General features: G+C 31.9%; 4 protein-coding genes across 5 annotated transcripts; 2 read left to right on the forward strand and 2 right to left on the reverse strand.

The window, feature by feature from the left end:
• LOC104730273 (tetraspanin-9-like) lies at positions 2,607–3,900 on the forward strand. Its single transcript, XM_010449416.1, has 2 exons — positions 2,607–3,166; positions 3,313–3,900. The coding sequence occupies exons 1-2, from the start codon at positions 2,669–2,671 to the stop codon at positions 3,625–3,627; spliced, it is 813 nt and encodes a 270-aa protein (XP_010447718.1). The 5' UTR covers positions 2,607–2,668; the 3' UTR covers positions 3,628–3,900.
• Positions 7,267–9,266, reverse strand: LOC104730274 (WAT1-related protein At4g30420-like). The gene is made up of 7 exons (XM_010449418.2): positions 8,975–9,266; positions 8,674–8,748; positions 8,475–8,591; positions 8,160–8,403; positions 7,902–8,060; positions 7,658–7,809; positions 7,267–7,575 (listed from the first exon to the last, which is right to left on the reverse strand). Exons 1-7 carry the CDS (start codon positions 9,151–9,153, stop codon positions 7,362–7,364), a joined length of 1,140 nt encoding a protein of 379 aa, XP_010447720.1. The 5' UTR covers positions 9,154–9,266; the 3' UTR covers positions 7,267–7,361.
• Positions 11,067–12,869, reverse strand: LOC104733200 (WAT1-related protein At4g30420-like). The gene is made up of 7 exons (XM_010452802.2): positions 12,691–12,869; positions 12,400–12,474; positions 12,196–12,312; positions 11,873–12,116; positions 11,619–11,777; positions 11,397–11,548; positions 11,067–11,298 (listed from the first exon to the last, which is right to left on the reverse strand). The coding sequence occupies exons 1-7, from the start codon at positions 12,867–12,869 to the stop codon at positions 11,067–11,069; spliced, it is 1,158 nt and encodes a 385-aa protein (XP_010451104.2).
• LOC104730275 lies at positions 16,988–18,082 on the forward strand. Of its 2 annotated transcripts, none has more exons than XM_010449420.1 (2): positions 16,988–17,129; positions 17,327–18,082. In XM_010449420.1, the coding sequence occupies exon 2, from the start codon at positions 17,328–17,330 to the stop codon at positions 17,868–17,870; it is 543 nt and encodes a 180-aa protein (XP_010447722.1). In that variant the 5' UTR covers positions 16,988–17,129; position 17,327; the 3' UTR covers positions 17,871–18,082. The 2 variants fall into 2 exon arrangements, with proteins under 2 accessions (XP_010447722.1, XP_010447721.1); XM_010449419.1 differs by having other exon boundaries at positions 16,990–17,129; positions 17,317–18,082.

Genomic DNA, 18,575 nt, shown 5'->3' on the forward strand with positions numbered 1-18,575 from the left:
CGTAAACCCAAACCACCATCACTCTTTGGTAAACAGAGATTTTTCCATGAAACAAGGTGCTGCTTCTTCTTCTCAGCACTACTTCCCCACACAAAATTTCGCGAGATCTTATCCAAGGCACTCAACGTTGATTTTGGAAGCATAATGGAGCTCATTGTATGGACAGGGATAGATGTTAAGACTGTTTTAGTCAGGGTAATCCTCCCTGCGAGGCTCAAGACCCGCCCCTTCCATCCAGACAGTCGGGAAGACACCCGACTTTATTATGTACGCTATTGTATATTGTTTTTCTAACAATTTTTTTTTTTGCCTTTTTTTATGCAAACATTTAATTACATATATACTTGGGATATTAGGCATTTTAGTACGTTTTCGAAACATAATTTGAAAAGTAGTACATGTACTATTTATAATTGGAAAAATAGTCAGGGTCCCACTTGTGAGATAGAATTGTGAGAGAGAAAGAGAAATGAGGGAAAAATATATTTATTCAAATATTTTGGTAATATGTTTAAAAAAAAAAAATTCAAATATATAAAAATCTATATTTTTTTCTTTATAATTGATATGTATTTTGTTTGATGATTTTATTTGATAATGTTAAATATTTTTTTACAAATTTTGTATCCGTACACATAATTTAGTGTACGGATGTCTGTACACCTTATTAAATGTACAGATATCTGCACACCTTGTTAAGTGTACACATGTTTATACACATTACTAAGTGTAAACATTACATCTATACACTTAATAATGTATAGAGACATCTGTACACTGAATAAGATATGCAGATATCCGTACATTTAATAAGGTGTACAGACATCCGTACACTTAATAATGTGTACAGTCCATACACTTAATAATGTGTACAGACATCCGTACACTATGTATAGAATATATTTAAAAATTATTAAACAAAATGCATATCAAATTATAAAGAAAAAAATATAGATTTTTTTTTGTATCTGAAAAGTTTTCTAAAAAAAGATTATATTAACAATTATTTAAATAATTATCCTAATTTTTCAATCTCACAAATGGGTCATAAATAACTCTCCTATCTCACACACACTAACACACAAACACTCTCTCACCTATTTTGCCAATTATAAATAGTGTTTATAATTGGCACTAAAACACTAATTAAGTTTCCAAAATGTATTAAAATGCCAACATAATTTCCTATTCTATATTAATCTATATATATATCCCAATCTTTCTAATTATTATATTGTATATTCCTCAATATATGAAGATCGAGATTGTACCAAACGAAACATCTCAAGATCAATTTGACGTGTCTATCATCAGTCTATTGTTGAGATTAATGGGATTATAGTGTAACGTCGTATATAAATTTTCTATAATCACAAATTCACAATGTTTCCAATCTATTGNGTACGGATGTCTGTACACCTTATTAAATGTACAGATATCTGCACACCTTGTTAAGTGTACACATGTTTATACACATTACTAAGTGTAAACATTACATCTATACACTTAATAATGTATAGAGACATCTGTACACTGAATAAGATATGCAGATATCCGTACATTTAATAAGGTGTACAGACATCCGTACACTTAATAATGTGTACAGTCCATACACTTAATAATGTGTACAGACATCCGTACACTATGTATAGAATATATTTAAAAATTATTAAACAAAATGCATATCAAATTATAAAGAAAAAAATATAGATTTTTTTTTGTATCTGAAAAGTTTTCTAAAAAAAGATTATATTAACAATTATTTAAATAATTATCCTAATTTTTCAATCTCACAAATGGGTCATAAATAACTCTCCTATCTCACACACACTAACACACAAACACTCTCTCACCTATTTTGCCAATTATAAATAGTGTTTATAATTGGCACTAAAACACTAATTAAGTTTCCAAAATGTATTAAAATGCCAACATAATTTCCTATTCTATATTAATCTATATATATATCCCAATCTTTCTAATTATTATATTGTATATTCCTCAATATATGAAGATCGAGATTGTACCAAACGAAACATCTCAAGATCAATTTGACGTGTCTATCATCAGTCTATTGTTGAGATTAATGGGATTATAGTGTAACGTCGTATATAAATTTTCTATAATCACAAATTCACAATGTTTCCAATCTATTGAAAAAGGAAATACGTGTGGAAATCATGCAAAAAAAGATCAGCTCTTTCACACGTTAAGTCATATGTGACACAATGTCGATATACCACTTTAATGAATTTCCGGATATTGTGACCATCAAAATAATATGGAAAGAGATCCGTAAAAAGTATATTCTTAATGATTCTAACAACAATAACTGAGATTTTATAGATCTTAAAACTTTAAATCACTCATTCGAAAGCGCGTGAGAGTTATTGAAACATTCCTTAGGAAAACATTACTCAAAACTCAAAAGTACAAAAAGTTTGACGAAGAAGAGACATTAGTACTCGTCGTGTAGCCATATAAGGCAATAACGAAACTTCTTTACAAATCTCTTCACCTTCCCTCCTCCTCTACGCGTTTCACTTCCCACTTTATAAATCCAAATTCACCCTTCCCAAATCCCAAACCTAATCACACAACACAGATCCCTTTCTTTAGTTTCTCCAACTCTTTTGTTTCTTCTTTCAATTCTATCATCATCATCACCATGGTACGTTTTACCAACACCCTCGTAGGAATACTCAACTTCTTCGTCCTCCTCTCCTCGGTTCCGATACTCATAACCGGAATCTGGCTCAGCGCTAACGGCTCAACGCAATGCGAGCGGTTCCTCGACAAACCCTTGATCGCTCTCGGCGCTTTCCTCACGATAGTTGCAATCTCTGGAGTCGTAGGATCTTGCTGCAGAGTGACGTGGCTCTTCTGGTTCTATCTATTTGTGATGTTCTTCTTGATCATCACTGTTCTCTGTTTCACCATCTTTGCCTTTGTCGTCACTAGCAAAGGCTCCGGGGAAACTATCCCTGGAAAGGCTTATAAAGAGTATAGGCTTGAGGCTTACTCTGATTGGTTGCAGAAGCGTGTCAACAACGCTAAACACTGGAGCAACATTAGAAGCTGTGTTTTCGAGAGCAAGATCTGTTCTCGCTTCTCTGATAGTGAGCCTGTTTCTGCTTTCTACAAAGAACATCTCACTTCTCTTCAGGTAACCATTTCTGAAACTCCTTTACTCCAACTTGTCTTTTTAGGGTTCCTAAGTTACAATTAGTCTAACCTAATCGTCTTGACCTTTTTTCGTTTGGATCATGAGTTTCTATGATTAAATATTGATTTGTTTGTGTTTGTTTACAGTCTGGTTGCTGCAAGCCTTCTAATGACTGTAACTTCACTTACATAAGCCCAACGACTTGGAACAAAACCTCAGAGACAAATAAAAACTCAGATTGTCAACTTTGGGACAGCCAGAAAGATAAGCTATGCTACAATTGCCAAGCCTGCAAGGCCGGTTTCATAGACAACCTTAACTACTCATGGAAAAGAGCTGCGACTGTCAACATTGTTTTCCTTATAATGCTCATTGTCGTCTATGGTATGGGATGTTGCGCCTTCCGGAACAACAAGCGAGAAGAGAGATATGCCCGTCCCACTGGTTTCAACAATCCTTGATTTAGTCGTTTGTTTTATTTTCGTTAGGAGTATGTTAGTCTTATTTTAAGCTAGACTTTGATTTTTCATTAATAAATCACTAGATTCGGACCCGCACGTATGTGCGGGATTGATTTTAAAAACTAAGTTTACTAACACATTTATAATTTATTTCGTACATGCAGGTTATGTTTGAAAACGTATCTTTTAGGAATGTTATTAACATTCATAATCCGAAATCATACCAATATAGTATTTGGTTTAGACAAAAAGAATGATCAAATTCGTTTTTGTTATTAGTAAAGACAATTATATTAAAAAATAGTAAACGAAAGATGATATGTCTAGTTTAGGACAGAAAATCCATCATGTCTCATATATGTCGTGTTTTCCATCTCATAACTATGGTTTTAATAATATTTTGTATATTTTAGTCCAACAAATAAGATATTTGTAAAAATTACGATTTTAATTACAAAAATATTTATTTGGTATAGCATTTATAACATAATATTTTATTGGTTTGCTTTCATCAAGTTTGTTATTATTTAAAATGATAATCTTTTCACCATAAATATTGGATCGACACGATAACGGACCCGGATCAAGTGTGATCCGGATTAGTGATCATCTATATTTTTATTAAACTCATAAACTATCAAATCGAATAAAATCACTAAAAACAGTTAAACTTCATGAACCGAATGACCATTATATAGTTGTCAAAGGGGTCAAACCCGTACGTTATACCTGCTCCGCTATGGATAAAAGCACTATGACCAGCCGAAAATATGTTCCACATATTACACATGAGTAAATAGTATGTCTGATCGGCATATACCCTGCTTGAATTCGCATTATCCATAATTTCCGTCATGTATTTTATCAGAAATAATTTAGCTAATATTTTTATTTTCTGGATTACATGTTCCTTTCCCGTACCCATTCTTTCACATCTACATATTTGAAAACAAAAAGGAAAATTGAAACTAAATTTAGATATTTAAATTTTATGTTCATGTACTTGTTATTTGATATTTGAAAGTATGTTATGAATTTCATAATCTAAAACGTCCAGAAATTAACCCTTACTTAAATTAGTGAGATTTTGAGAATTAAATATAACTATCATTTATAATTATTTAAATGGTTATAAAACCTGCTTAAAACTTGTTGGAGACAAATGAAAATATTTTGGAGTGAGTGTAATTCAAGTTTTGATTTTTTCTGTCCCATTTTATCTACCCGTTCATAATTGCCCGTTGCAGTATGGTACATATTCGATATGGAGCAATTTTATATTCTTGAAATAGAAAAGGGAGAGAAATAAAACATAAATTCTTGAATTTCTGTTTGGGACAAACACAAATATAATTCATAATATATTTATATATCATATCATATGATAAAAATATTAGAAAATAGTTGACCTATTTATTCTTATTATTTGATTTATGGTCCATTTATATTGGATTACGTTTTTTTGTTTTAGTTTTTTCTTAAATATTATAGAACATAATTTAATGTTTTTTCTTTTTCTTTTGAACATTTTTATGTTAGATAAATTGAAAAATATGTTATATAATATATTGGAAGTATTAATTTATTTTAATTCTAACATGACCCTAGATTTTGTTTTTTTTTTTAAATTTATATTCTCATCTTGTTTGTCTTCTTCCATCCCGTTTCAGTCTCATTATTATTTTCTCATTTCCTCAAAATCATGTTCCCAAAATTTAGCACACAATCACATAATAGTTTGATTCAAAACAAAATAATGTATTTGATGAGAACAAAAAATTTCTTTGAAACATTCAGTTAATAGAATCACACATACATGCCGTGTCAGTTAACATTATTTTATCTCTTATTTGGTACATGCAGCATGGTTATGCCAGATAAGCAGAAGAAAAACAATATATTAAAAATAAAGTTTTATTTTAGTTGTAATATACTTTTGGACCCGCACATTTACGCTTTGAGTTTTATTTGTGAGATATTTAGAATCCCAAATTTTATCTGAGTTTTAAGTGTGGCATAAACTGATTAAATATGATGCAAGATATATATATATATATTTGAAAGATTGCAATCTTCCTAATTATTTTAAAGATATATTTGAAAGATAGTTATGATAATAACGTCAATATTTTAAAAATACACCAACCAAAAAAACTAAAAAAATAAACTCAAAGAATAAAATAAGTATAAGAGGGTCTGAAATTCTATAATATTGAAGTCTGAAAGTCAATTTAGTTATCCAAATTTTATGATCACTAAAATAATAATTTTCACTTTAAGACCGAAACTAAATAACAATAGAATTGTTGGATATATTAGTGTGCTAAATTAAATTTGGAAGTATAAAAAATTACACAAACTATAATTGGATATATGAAGATTTAGTTGAATGACTCTCCAAAGAAAAAAGCTTGATCGGGGAGGGGGAAGTCATATTCAACGTTGTGGACATCATCGAGACATGCAATTCCATGTTACCTCTGAAAGATATATTTGTTTCTCCTCTTTTCCAGTTCACTGCAAAATTCATTATGATTTGAGAAAATATAAAGAAGAAATGAATCACACTAATATGATTTAATACTAATAGGCTATGTGTAACAATATAATCATAAATTGTTTAAAAAAATAAAAAACAAATAATCATGCAGCAAAAGTACACTATATATTATAATTAATGTATATATAAGTACTAAAATAAAAAAAAATAAACTGTAACTATTCAAAAGAATAGTAAGAGAAAATCAATTATAACTACTTAATTGTTTCACAACATTCCTATTTTAGAAGTTATACAGTCTTGACTTTTATGTTTCACATGTTCTTGTAGAGTTTCAAATCTGAAACACTATAAGATAATGAAAAATAAAAGTCAAAAAATTTAAAACTCAAAATACGGATGCTGGAAATAAATTGTGAACGAACGAAACTAAAGACTTTGCCACGTCTTATATAGAGAGATGAAAATTAATATATATTTCCTAAGACAATATATTTTTGGATATTAAAAAAAAAAGATTTTGGTAATTATTTTAGATTTGTTCATTTTGTTTTGGATATAGGTTTTTGAAAAAGGAAAATCATAAATATTGTTTACGCAGATTTCTCACAAAATATAATCAAATTAAATTTTTATACATATATACAATTTTGAATTTAATTGCTCGATTTTAATAGAAACATATTTAAATTATTTCTATAAACAAATTTAGAATATTTTGTGTATTAGGTAACATCAAAATCAGAAATTATCGTTTCCGGATATATCTCCAAATATATAATCAAATGAAATATCTTTATATATACAGTTTCGAATTTATTGTCCAAATTAAATATGTACATAAATATCATAATTATGGTTTTTTTTTTTTTGTCAACCATAATTATGGTTTCCTTAAATTGTTTACACGAAAATACTTACTTTGTTTTTTAACTTGTTTCGATTCTGTTTGGATACAGAAGTATGAAAAACAGCTCCGAACAATTAATACATGACCCGAACACAATCAATCCGGGTCACAACAGGATCCGCGCGTTTTTATTATAAAATTTACTTTAATACCCTTCTCGTTTTGTATGCTTTGTAATATATTTATGGGCATTTTATGTCATATTTTACCATTTTATTTTTGCCTTGTAAAAAATGCTTCCCTTTTAATAGTATAGATATTACGTTTATTTATTAAAGTAAAACAGCTTTCAAAAATTTATGAAACAGATGGAAGAATCTTGAGTTATTTTAGTTGTTCGGTTGATTTGTGTTTGGAGAGAAGAGGATTCTTCAGATCTCCGTCATAGATTGTTGTGTTTGATGAATCTTGGATATGAATCTTCACTTCCGAGTTCTGATCACTGTCTTTGTTCTGTTCTTGATTCATCATGACATCTTTTGCTTTACCCCATAACACAGTGTAAAGTCCCATTATAACCCCTAGTCCTCCGATTAAGCTATTCCAAAAAGATAAAACAGATTATGGTTATCGATTGTAGTTATCTTAAGTTTTCTTAAAGAGAATATTAATGTTTTTACCTTCCAGTGTAAATCTCTTCTTGGAAGAACAGAGCCGCCAAGATTGTGACAATGACTGTACATAGAGGATTAAATAGTGCAGAGAAAACAGGACCTCTCTTTGATATAGCCCAAGCTTGGACTGTAAACGAAAGTGCCGACGCCCCAATTCCCTTAGAAACGCAATTCATGATTAGAATTTGCGCTAACATTTGGATTTACTATAAAAGAAAAAAAAAAACAGAGCAATGTTATTTGTGCGTACTGCATAGAGACATGTCGCAAACTCGGAGTAGGAGTGAAGAATCCAAGCGTTTGAGTCCTTCTCAAGGAAGAAAGTGACAACCGCACATTGCATTGTTCCAAATAAACACATCCATGCTGATAAAGAGAGGTTATCTGGATAATAGGTAGAGATTGGCACCTAGGGTTTTGTTGAAACAGAGTTCACTTTCCTTGTAAGACAAGAAACCTTACCAAAAAAGACAAGTTTATATTCTATGGTTTGTTTAGTTAATTTTACCTGAAGTATAAGCCAAAATGACCAGCAAATAGTGCTAGAGAACAAGAACAAACAACCAACTAACCACATGTTCTGATCTTTAAGAACATTTCCCAATACCGATTTAGCTAGCGGTAAAGCTGATTCTGAGTTGAGAATCTTTGGTCCACAAAGCAGAGTCATGGAGACCGCTCCTGCTACACAGAGGATCGTCCCTGCAATCTTGGCTAGTCCTCTTATATCCCGGAGACTCAGTTTCTCGTATCTAAATAACAGAAATAATTAGTATATAAAAGACATCAATCACAATTTCCATGCAAGTGTGTATGCATATACCCGGCGAGAAATGAGATGAGGAAGGTGATAGCAGGAATGATGTTACCAACGGCACTTCCCATGGACGATGAAGTTAAGTAAAGACCTTCAAGGTACAGATTCTGATTGACTGTAACGCTGCAAAGCAAATTAATAATACAAATCATTAAAATTCATCTATTAAGAAATAAAAATTACAACTTATTATACACACACTTACCCTATAAGCGAGACCACAAATATTAAAGAAAAGCTCTTTAGATCCAAAGATGCTATAGCTATCTTTGATTTTTTCCTACAAACCAAAAAATAAAATAAAAGACACATAGTAATGATAATAATTAACTATGTTAGAAATAAATTAACAATATATATGAGATGTGAATCAATCCATCATTTTGATTTTGAGTTGAAAACCAATGAAATTTAACAAACTACAAATGCACATTGTCATTTAGGGGATATTGAGAAAGGTGATTTAGAAGCAAATTAAATTAACTTAGGGCTGATGTTAAAATTACCTGGAGAAGAAGAGAAATGGGAAGATGAAAATGGTTGCAAAGGCTTGCCTATAGAGGATAAAAACCCGAGGGCTTAATCCATTAACCAAAGTAGCTCTTGCAAATAGATTCACTCCTGCATAACACAGTTGAATCATAGTCATCGCCATTTCCGGCTTGTACTCCTCTATCTTCCCCATCTCTTCTAAACTCTGTCTCTCTCCTTGTGAATCTTTACTTTTGCTCTCTGCGTTCTCTATATATCTTCATGTTATGTGTAGAAGTGTTTATATTGCTCGGACGATCTTATTAATTATACATAAATTATTAATCATCATAGTGATAGTTAATTATGTAGATGCTTAACAAATAATGTTTTTATTCGGTTGGCAAAATACGACTTCTTTGTCACATTGTGGTTTTAATTTTTAATATTCATTTGGTTTTTTGTCGAAGTTGGATGTACTCGACCGACGCCGTATCATCTTTTGTTTTGGGAGTGACAAGTCCTTCACGAAAGACAACCATTTCGGATATTTATTTTGTATTTTTGTGTTATATTATGTTTAAATTCGAAGTTGTACAAAAGTACAATCAAATTCTGCCTCTCGATCTAGAGAGTTGGTTTAGTTTTGTTAAAAGAAAAAAGAAAATCTAATGTGTTTCCAGGACTTGATAGCATGCATGTCAGCATGTGCCGTAGTGCTAGAAGCTAGAAAGTAGATTGACAATACTGAAATAGTATATAAACTTTTAGAAACATTAAACATTTTAAGTTCTTCTGTAGTAATTTAATTTTGTGACTAAATAATAACTGTTATATATGCTTTATGCGACTACACAACACACCATTTCAATCAAACACCTTTTTGTTTTATGATTGATTTTTAATTACCAACAATCTCTATATATATATACCACTTTGTTATATAATGTGGCTACTTGAAACCGTCTACATCATTCAAAAAAACTACAGTTTCTTGACTCCATTAAAAAAAAACTCTTATTAACATGGCATTTTTAACGTTTCTACCTGGCACATTTTATAATAAATCAATTATGGCACAGTTATTTTTTCTGACATTTGTAGATTTTGTTATTTTGGCTAAAGTTTTATGGATTTGTCATTTTTAAAATTTAAAAGCGCAAATTTACACATTATACTTGAAGTTTGTTGGTTATATTTTTTTCTTAGGATATAGTATTTGTTATTAGGTATGTATTTTATGAATAAATTTTTCCAAATGTTTAGTTTTTTAGTGACAAAAATGATAAATCTAAAATAGTTGAAACAAAATGGCAAATCCAAAAAACCTGAATAATGGCATATTTTGTTTGGGACAAAAATGAAATATTCTGTAAAAATCCTTTTAAAAACCTTTAGTAGTTTTTTTGGACATTGGATCCAAGTACCAGAGATCTGATCATCTTAACATGACAGCTCTTTCCACAGTTGGTTGTACTTTGTTTGATCAATTAAATTATTAATACGTGTACCACATGCACTTATACGATCTCATCGATCTAATTAATAAGAATATCTGCCTCTACAGATGTAGAAGATGAGCTAAAATACCATTGAAATGCAATCGTAATGATACCCTAACTGGCCGTTCAATTAATATTATTCTCAACCTTCGTTAAATAAATCAATTAACGACATTAATATTACTTTATCACTTTACATAAGCCCAACGACTTGCAAAAACACGTCAGGAACACATAAAAACTCAGATTGCCAACTGTGGGACAGCCAGTAATAGAAGCTACAATTACCATTTGCAAAGCCTAAGTGGCCGGATTCATAGACAACCTTAATTAACAGCTCATGGAAAGGAGTTGCGACTGTCAACATTGTCTTCCTTATAATCCTCATTGTCGTCTATGGTATGGGATGTTGCGCCTTCCGGAACAACAAGCGAAGAGAGTTATGCACGTTCCAATGGTTTCAACAATCCATGATTTCGCAGGGTTTTTTTTTTTGCGTTAGGAGAGTATGTTTAAGCTAGACTTTGATTTTTAATTAATAAATCATGCATGTATTACGTTTTTTTTATTAGAGTAAGCAGCTTTCAAAATTTAAGAAAACAAAAGAATGGAATAATATCTTATATTACTTTACTTGTTCATGTGTTTGAATTTCATCAGTTGATTTGTGTTTGGAAAGAAGAGGATTCTTGAGATCTCTGTTACGGGTTGTTGTGTTTGAAGAATCTTCGATATGAATATTCACTTCTGAGCTCTGATCATTGTCTCTCATCTGTTCTTGATTCACCATGACATCTTTTGCTTTTCCCCATAGCACAATGTAAAGTCCCACTATCACCCCTAATCCTCCGATTAAACTATTCCAAATGATTAGAAGAAGAAAAAAAGATAAAACAGATTACGTTTATGGATTGTATTAATCTTAAGTTTTTCTTAAGAGAATTAATGTTCTTACCTTCCAGTGTAAATCTCTTCTTGGAAGAACAGAGCAGCCAAGATTGTGACAACGACTGTACAGAGAGGATTAAACAGTGCAGCGAACACAGGACCTCTCTTTGATATAGCCCAAGCTTGGACTGTAAACGAAAGTGCCGACGCCACAATTCCCTTACAAACGCATTTCATGATTAGAACTTTTGCTTAATAAAAAAAACAGAGAAATGGTGTATGTGCGTACTGCATAGAGGCATGTGGCAAACTCGGAGTAGGAATGAAGAATCCAAGCGTTTGAGTCCTTCTCCAGGAAGAAAGTGACAATCGCACATTGTATTGTTCCGAATAAACACATCCATGCTGATAAAGAGAGGTTATCTGGATAATATGTAGAGATTGGTACCTAGGGTTTTGTTGAACCAAAGTCCACTTTTCTTGTAAGGCAAGAAACTTTTAAAAAAAGGGTTTATGATCTTTGGTTTATTTAATGAAGTTTACCTGAAGTATAAGCCAAAAGGACCAGCAAAGAGTGCTAGAGAACAAGAATAAACAACCAACCAACCACATGTTCTGGTCTATAAGAATATCTCCCAATACCGATTTAGCAAGCGGTATAGCTGATCCTGAATTGAGAATCTTTGGTCCACGAAGCAGAGTCATGGAGACCGCTCCTGCTACACAGAGGATCGTCCCTGCAATCTTGGCGAAGCTTCTTATATCCCGGAGATTCACTTTCTCGTATCTAAAGATCAGAAATAATTAGTTACACTGACACATCAATCTCGTTTACACAATTTCCATATAAATGTATATGCATATACCCGGCGAGAAATGAGATTAGGAAAGTGAGTGCAGGAATGATGTTACTAACAGCACTTCCCATGGAAGATGAAGTTAAGTAAAGACCTTCAAGGTACAGATTTTGATTGACTGTAAGGCTGCAAACAAATAATAAGAATAAGTCCAAATTCATCTATTTGGAGTTCCTAAGAAATATAAGTTAAAACTTATATATATACACTTACCCTATAAGCGAGACCAAAAATATTAAAGAAAAGCTCTTTAGATCCAAAGATGAAATAACTACATTTGATTTTCTCCTACAATCCACATCGTAATAAGAAGAATTAACTATGTTAGAGTCTCACATACATCAAAAGTTAGAACAATTTATATGAGATGTGACTCAATTCACAAAATACAAATTTACATTGTCATTTAGGAGATATAGAGGAGGGTGATTTTGAAGGAAATATAAATTAACAAACTATAAATTCACATTTCCATTTGGGAGAGATGGGTGATTGTAATATTACCTGGAGAAATAGAGAAATGGGAAGATGAAAATGGTTGCAAAGGCTTGCCTATAGAGGATAAAAACCCGAGGGCTTAATCCGTTAACCAATGTAACTCTTGCAGAAAGAGTCACTCCTGCATAACTCACTTGAATCATAGTCAGCGCCATTGCAGGCTTGTACTCCTCTATCTTCCCCATCTCTTCTGTCTCCTCTCTCTCACCTTGTGAATCTCACTTTTTGCTCTGATCAATGTTCTCGATATACGTTCATGTTACACCATCTCCAATAACTGCTTCTATATTTTACTCTAAATATAGAGATCTCTAAAAGTAGAATAGATATTTACACTCTTATGGTTACTTCTATTTTTTACTCTAGAAGAAATATTTTAAGTTTGTTATATTTGTATTTTGTTATTAATTTTTAGGATAACTTGTACTTTTAAAAGATACAAATTATGTTCACTTAAAATATTACTATACAAAATTTTAAAAATAAAATTTTCATTATTTCTCAATTTCAATTGGTGCATTAAAATCACACTCATCCTTAATTTATTATATTATGCAAAATTTATAAGTGTAGTCATTATATCGTGATCACAGTTTTTCCTAAAAATGAGCTGGTCCTTTTCACAATTACAAAACGCGATTTAAGAATTACGAGATAATCAGTCACTTGTTTAAGATTTTTTAACTTTTTTGTTATGTTTCTATTAGAGTTTTATATTTAATATTCCTGCAAATGATAAATATTTAGATGTCTAAAACCCTTTTCTGCTAATGATCCTGTATTATAGGTTCACATTTTAACAATTGATCATTTTTTGGTGAAAAGAGGGATCCTAGATAACGAAGTAGGCGATACCAGAACAAATATATGGGAGAGAAGGTCACTTTACGTGAGACCTCCTTCCGCTAAAGTAACTACGGAAAGCTGAGCTCATTGAATCCAACTGAGAAGGATGTACAATAGATATAATGCATGTTTCTGGCCAAAATATGTATTTTGTTGGGAATCTTAGAGCATTAAGGAACTTAGAGCATAAAGGCAGTCCAAAATAAAGTCTCATCGTGTAGTATTAAATGTCATCGCTATACGAGAGAAACTTCCCATGTGGAAAACAAGTAAAAAAACCACTCCTCCAACATCAATTAGCAACTAGCACAATTTCAATTACAATTCAAAACTCTGTTTCGTTGTAATTTGTTTGTCATGATGTACACCCGAATCTTGTTTAACATGTTTTACAATGCTTATTTGGTTAGTACGTACGTTGTGTTGCCATTTGCAAACATTCATATGTTTCAGTTAACAATGTCATATTGATAAATTATATTATGTATGCAATGACGTTTTTATTATCGCTTCGTAGTAAAGTCTTAACTCATAAGTCTTAACTAAGTTTTTCAAACTTCTCCGATAAAAAACTACTTTAGCTAGTTTTAAGTAGTTTTAATTTATTAGTAATATAGAGAAGGATAATTTTTCACTTTGTCCTTGGAAGAGTACGGAAGAAGCCACTAATCTTCCCTTGATTTAAGGGGACAAACATATCATTAAAAGAAGATTATGTTTGTTGATTTTTAGATTATACCCCAAAGTATTATTATCCAATTGAAATAAAAACAGTTACTTTAATTGACTTTTGGGCTGTATCGGTCGTAGACTCGTAAATAGTAGATACTAGATACCATGAAAAATGAAGCTAATCCACTCACTATTACGTCGGTTGTACCTTTTAACTGCAAATTATATCACATAGCCTACCTATAATATACATTTATCTTAGGTTTAGATAAAGTTGAATGAAAAATAGGTAGTCGGTAACATTATGATTATATTTTAAAAAATGATTATATTAAAATTTAAAACATATTTCTTCGTTTCAGATTACACAATGTTGTTTAGGTTGTTTTACACATATTAATTAAACAAAACTATATATATTTTACTTCTAGCCTTCCTTAACATCTGATATCAACTTTTCATTTGATTATGAATAAAACATGAAATTTTAATAAACATATGCATTAAAATATAATTTCATCAAAGAGTTAAAACTCTAGCTAGATTTATCCCAATATTCTAAATTCTTCACGACTTTTATGTTCTCTGATCTTGATTACGTCCAAGAGTTAAAACTCTAGGTTTATTCCAATTTTTTTTTTTTTTTTTTTTTTAATAAAGAACAATTTATGCCACAAATATTGTCTATCTAATCACCATGATGAGTGATGAAACTATCAGCCACGCCACCACTGATCTCAAACATTATTTAAATACTTAAGTTACATCTGTCTACAGTTACCTCAATCCCAAAGGTCTTTTGCGAATTCAAGTACGAGATACATCTATGTAGATCAGGACCATTGGTGTTCTAGATTCAAAATACTAAAAACAACTTGATTGTACAACCAATCCTCAAATATTGGAAAATTATCAAACTATTATAACAATCGACCTGTCAGTAAATCTGAAATTCTTACGTGTCAAATGAAGTTGAAGCATATCACAGCCGTCCCTCTCAGAGACAAGAAATGAGGACCACCGTTGAAATCACTCTTTGGTGAGCAAAAAAAAAAATGTAAAATAGTATGAACCAATAGGTCCCTCATTACTGATGGACAAGGGTCCCTCCACGTGTGCACATGCGCGCTTCGGTGGGCGCGTGCGTGTAAGAGCATTGCCCCGTAACGACGTCGTAAGGTATGTATCGGATGTTTTAAGGCACAACACAATGAGCCTAGTGACGACATGAGATGGTGGGCGTGTAGAGTTTGGAGAATGATTGTTGAGATTCCCGTAAATTACGGAGATCCATTGGAAAATAAATTCTCACACACCAGACGACGATCCATGTTCGATGTATTTTGTTGGACAAAAACAAATTTTAGTTATATATCAAAACTATTTCTCCCCCTTTATTTATAGAACATCAACTTCTCTATATATTCATCATGTACATCTATTAATATCACTATCATCCATGTCTTATATTCATGCACATCTATCAATATCATTTTTCGTTTTCTCGATTGAAATGTCCAAAGTAAAATTTAATACTTTTTTTTTGTCAACAATTATTATTGTTTCTTTTCTCAAAACCAGCCTTTCCCAAAGTTTGCGGATCGCCACGTTTTCACCACTATAACCATTGATGTTATTTATTGTTGTATGTGTGTTCAAAAAGTTATGGCATAGTTATTGTCGTGACGATGATCAGTTTCATACTACTATTTGATACGTAGTTGTGAATGTATCACTATTAGCATGAAAACAAAAATGAAATAATTCACCGTGTGTGACCACGGAGCAGTGAAAGGAATAATAAAATTCTCAAATTTTATTTTTTATGTATGTATATTATTGATCAATAATTGGTGGGAATGATAATATTGATCGCGATCATTTATCACTATAACCATTAAATTCTACGTACTATGATCATTTGTATATATCATTCAGAGATTTACTCATTGTTCGACGGTAATTAAACTGAATATTGTTTGATCGATAAAGTGAATCGATCACATACAATCGTCAGGGACAGCTATAGATCCTAAGTAAGTTCGTTAACAAAATTATAAACAAACATCCATTTATGCGTTGATAACTAGTTTTGTAACCATATTTATTTTACACGTTTTCTTTGATAATTAACCTTTTCGTTATGATGGACGGACCTAACAATTTATATAATCAAACAGACTATTTAATCCACGGTAAGCACATAATTATAATGTTGATGGAGCTAGGTCTCAATATGCAACACTGGAGAATCACAGCTTCTAATACTTTACGTTCTTTAACATTTTAAATTCTCAAAATTGAGATAAATGTTTTCGCTATTGTGTTCTAATTAAGTAATGACACCAATTCAAAGATAATCTAGATTATTTCGCGTGCTTAGATAATGTCGTGACAGCGCTGATTGATAAGGTTGTCAGACAAAGATTATATGTTAGATGAACATACATACCTATAACCTATACTATATACGATGCGAGATAATTATATTGGTCCGGTGGTCACAGAGACAGAGTGTGAAAAAAAACCCCAAATGAAGTTACGCAGTTGACAAAAGAAGATACGCATACATATATAATTGCAAAACTTAAAACATCAAAAACGTATACATCATCACAAATTTTCGGCGGAAACAAATAATAATCGACAAAAGTTTCCTAAATTATAGGGTAATACAAAAGGGAACGTGGGCCATGGATAGCATGTGCATGCATGTGCTTCTCTTATCCCCCTATTGCCCCCACCATTTTCCCTCTCCTTTTGAAACAATTAAAATGGACCCTTTCCTTCCCCCTTTCTCTCTCCCTTACCTCTCTGCCTCTCTCTTTCTATCTCTCTCGTCGAGTTCACGAATTCGTGAGGTGACGGCAGATTTGTTCTTACCAATCTTTGACGACCCTTGAAGAAAAACAAATTTCTTTAAAAAGGTATGTATTCATGTCTCTTTTGGTTTATGATAAGGAACCCTAAACGGAAAAATAACCTGGTGATTATGATTTGATGTATGTTTCTTTGATGCACAAAAGGCATCATGGATGATTACGCTATTATACTTCAATTTATTTTTATTGAATAGAATTACTCACAATTGTGTATGTTTTCTTACTTGATTAGGATTTTTTAGGATGCAGCCTACGAGCTCAATGAATGAAGAATTCCTAAAGAAATGGCAAATGGGTCTTCAAGTTTGTCGTCCTTCGATAGACAACGCGAGCGTCTCCGAGAGAAAGAAAGCAATAAAGCTCTCCGCAGATGTTGCAATGGCGTCTCTAAGAAAAGGAACAACTTGTTGGAGCCGAGCCCTAATCGAGAAAACCGCCTCCGAGGACAATTTCCTCGTACGCCAGATGCTCTCCGGCATCAAAGCTGAAGCATTAATTAACAAGAAGTTGCCTAAGAAGGTTGTTTGCCATAGAAAGATCGTGAGACGAAGCAAGAAGATCTTGAGGAGGAAAGCAAAATCAGCAAGCGAAGAGGCAGCATCAAAAGCTAAGAGGCTCGTCAAGAGACGGACTCAAGGATTAAGAAACGTTGTCCCCGGTGGAGAGTTAATGAGCAATGACGTATTGTTGTTACAAGAAACTTTAGACTACATTGTGTCGCTTCAAACGCAAGTGAATGTTATGAGGAGTATTGTTGATGCTGCCGAGGCCCGAAATGAGCAGTAAATGATATATTTTTATTTTTTTTACGGAGATTATTTGTGTGAAAGCATGACCTTGCTCGGATCATTGCTGGTTGTTAGAAACCGTATATTAGTCCAAATATTGCAATTTTCATACGAGGATGGAGAGAGATCTTATAGTAAGCCATTTTGTACATAAGGAATTTATACGACGCTTATAGAAAGTTTCTGCTACTCAATGGCGGTTTTGATTAAGCATTTGTTAGCAATTTTGTTTCTTATGGTTATAATTGTCGTTCGGTTGCATTTAATTTTGTTACTGTTATAGAGGTTTAATATGTCTTGTGCTTGGATTGCTTTTCTTGGCAAGTTTTGTCGTTTAAAAGAAGAAAAAAGACAACTGTTGTTTAATACAAGAATAGGAATACGATATGTGGGGAATACATCATATCTGGTTCAGTTTTATTCGTTGATAATTTGATATACAACTAACTCACCCACAAAGTGGAATAATGCAAAAATGTTTTGATGTAATCTTTACATTTAATTAGTCAGAATCCAACTCTGTAAGAAGAAATGATATTAGCTCATCTGCGTTGTCCAAATTATAGAAGAAATATATCTGACTCTTTTCTGACTAGGCGCTATTTTGTTAGACTTTTTTCTCAAAGGATAGTAGAACCGAACAAACAATAAGTCTCAACGTGTAAAAAATCAGAAAACTCATTCCCTTTTTATAAAACTTCAT

The sequence above is a fragment of the Camelina sativa genome, chromosome 12 (assembly GCF_000633955.1).
Source record: "Camelina sativa cultivar DH55 chromosome 12, Cs, whole genome shotgun sequence".
Lineage (NCBI taxonomy): Eukaryota > Viridiplantae > Streptophyta > Magnoliopsida > Brassicales > Brassicaceae > Camelina > Camelina sativa.

Bases quoted from the DNA above. Each gene is read 5' to 3' on its own strand.
- LOC104730274 (XM_010449418.2), bottom strand. From the start codon at position 9,153: ATGGGGAAGATAGAGGAGTACAAGCCGGAAATGGCGATGACTATGATT. The intron at 8,061-8,159 runs GTAAAATTAACT...ACAAAACCCTAG, and splicing joins CATTTTGGCTTATACTTCAG to GTGCCAATCTCTACCTATTA. The intron at 7,576-7,657 runs GTAAAAACATTA...TTTTTGGAATAG, and splicing joins GAAGAGATTTACACTGGAAG to CTTAATCGGAGGACTAGGGG.
- LOC104730275 (XM_010449420.1), top strand. From the start codon at position 17,328: ATGCAGCCTACGAGCTCAATGAATGAAGAATTCCTAAAGAAATGGCAA.
- LOC104730273 (XM_010449416.1), top strand. From the start codon at position 2,669: ATGGTACGTTTTACCAACACCCTCGTAGGAATACTCAACTTCTTCGTC. The intron at 3,167-3,312 runs GTAACCATTTCT...GTTTGTTTACAG, and splicing joins AACATCTCACTTCTCTTCAG to TCTGGTTGCTGCAAGCCTTC.
- LOC104733200 (XM_010452802.2), bottom strand. From the start codon at position 12,869: ATGGGGAAGATAGAGGAGTACAAGCCTGCAATGGCGCTGACTATGATT. The intron at 12,117-12,195 runs GTATATGCATAT...TCTGATCTTTAG, and splicing joins CTAATCTCATTTCTCGCCGG to ATACGAGAAAGTGAATCTCC. The intron at 11,299-11,396 runs GTAAGAACATTA...CATTTGGAATAG, and splicing joins GAAGAGATTTACACTGGAAG to TTTAATCGGAGGATTAGGGG.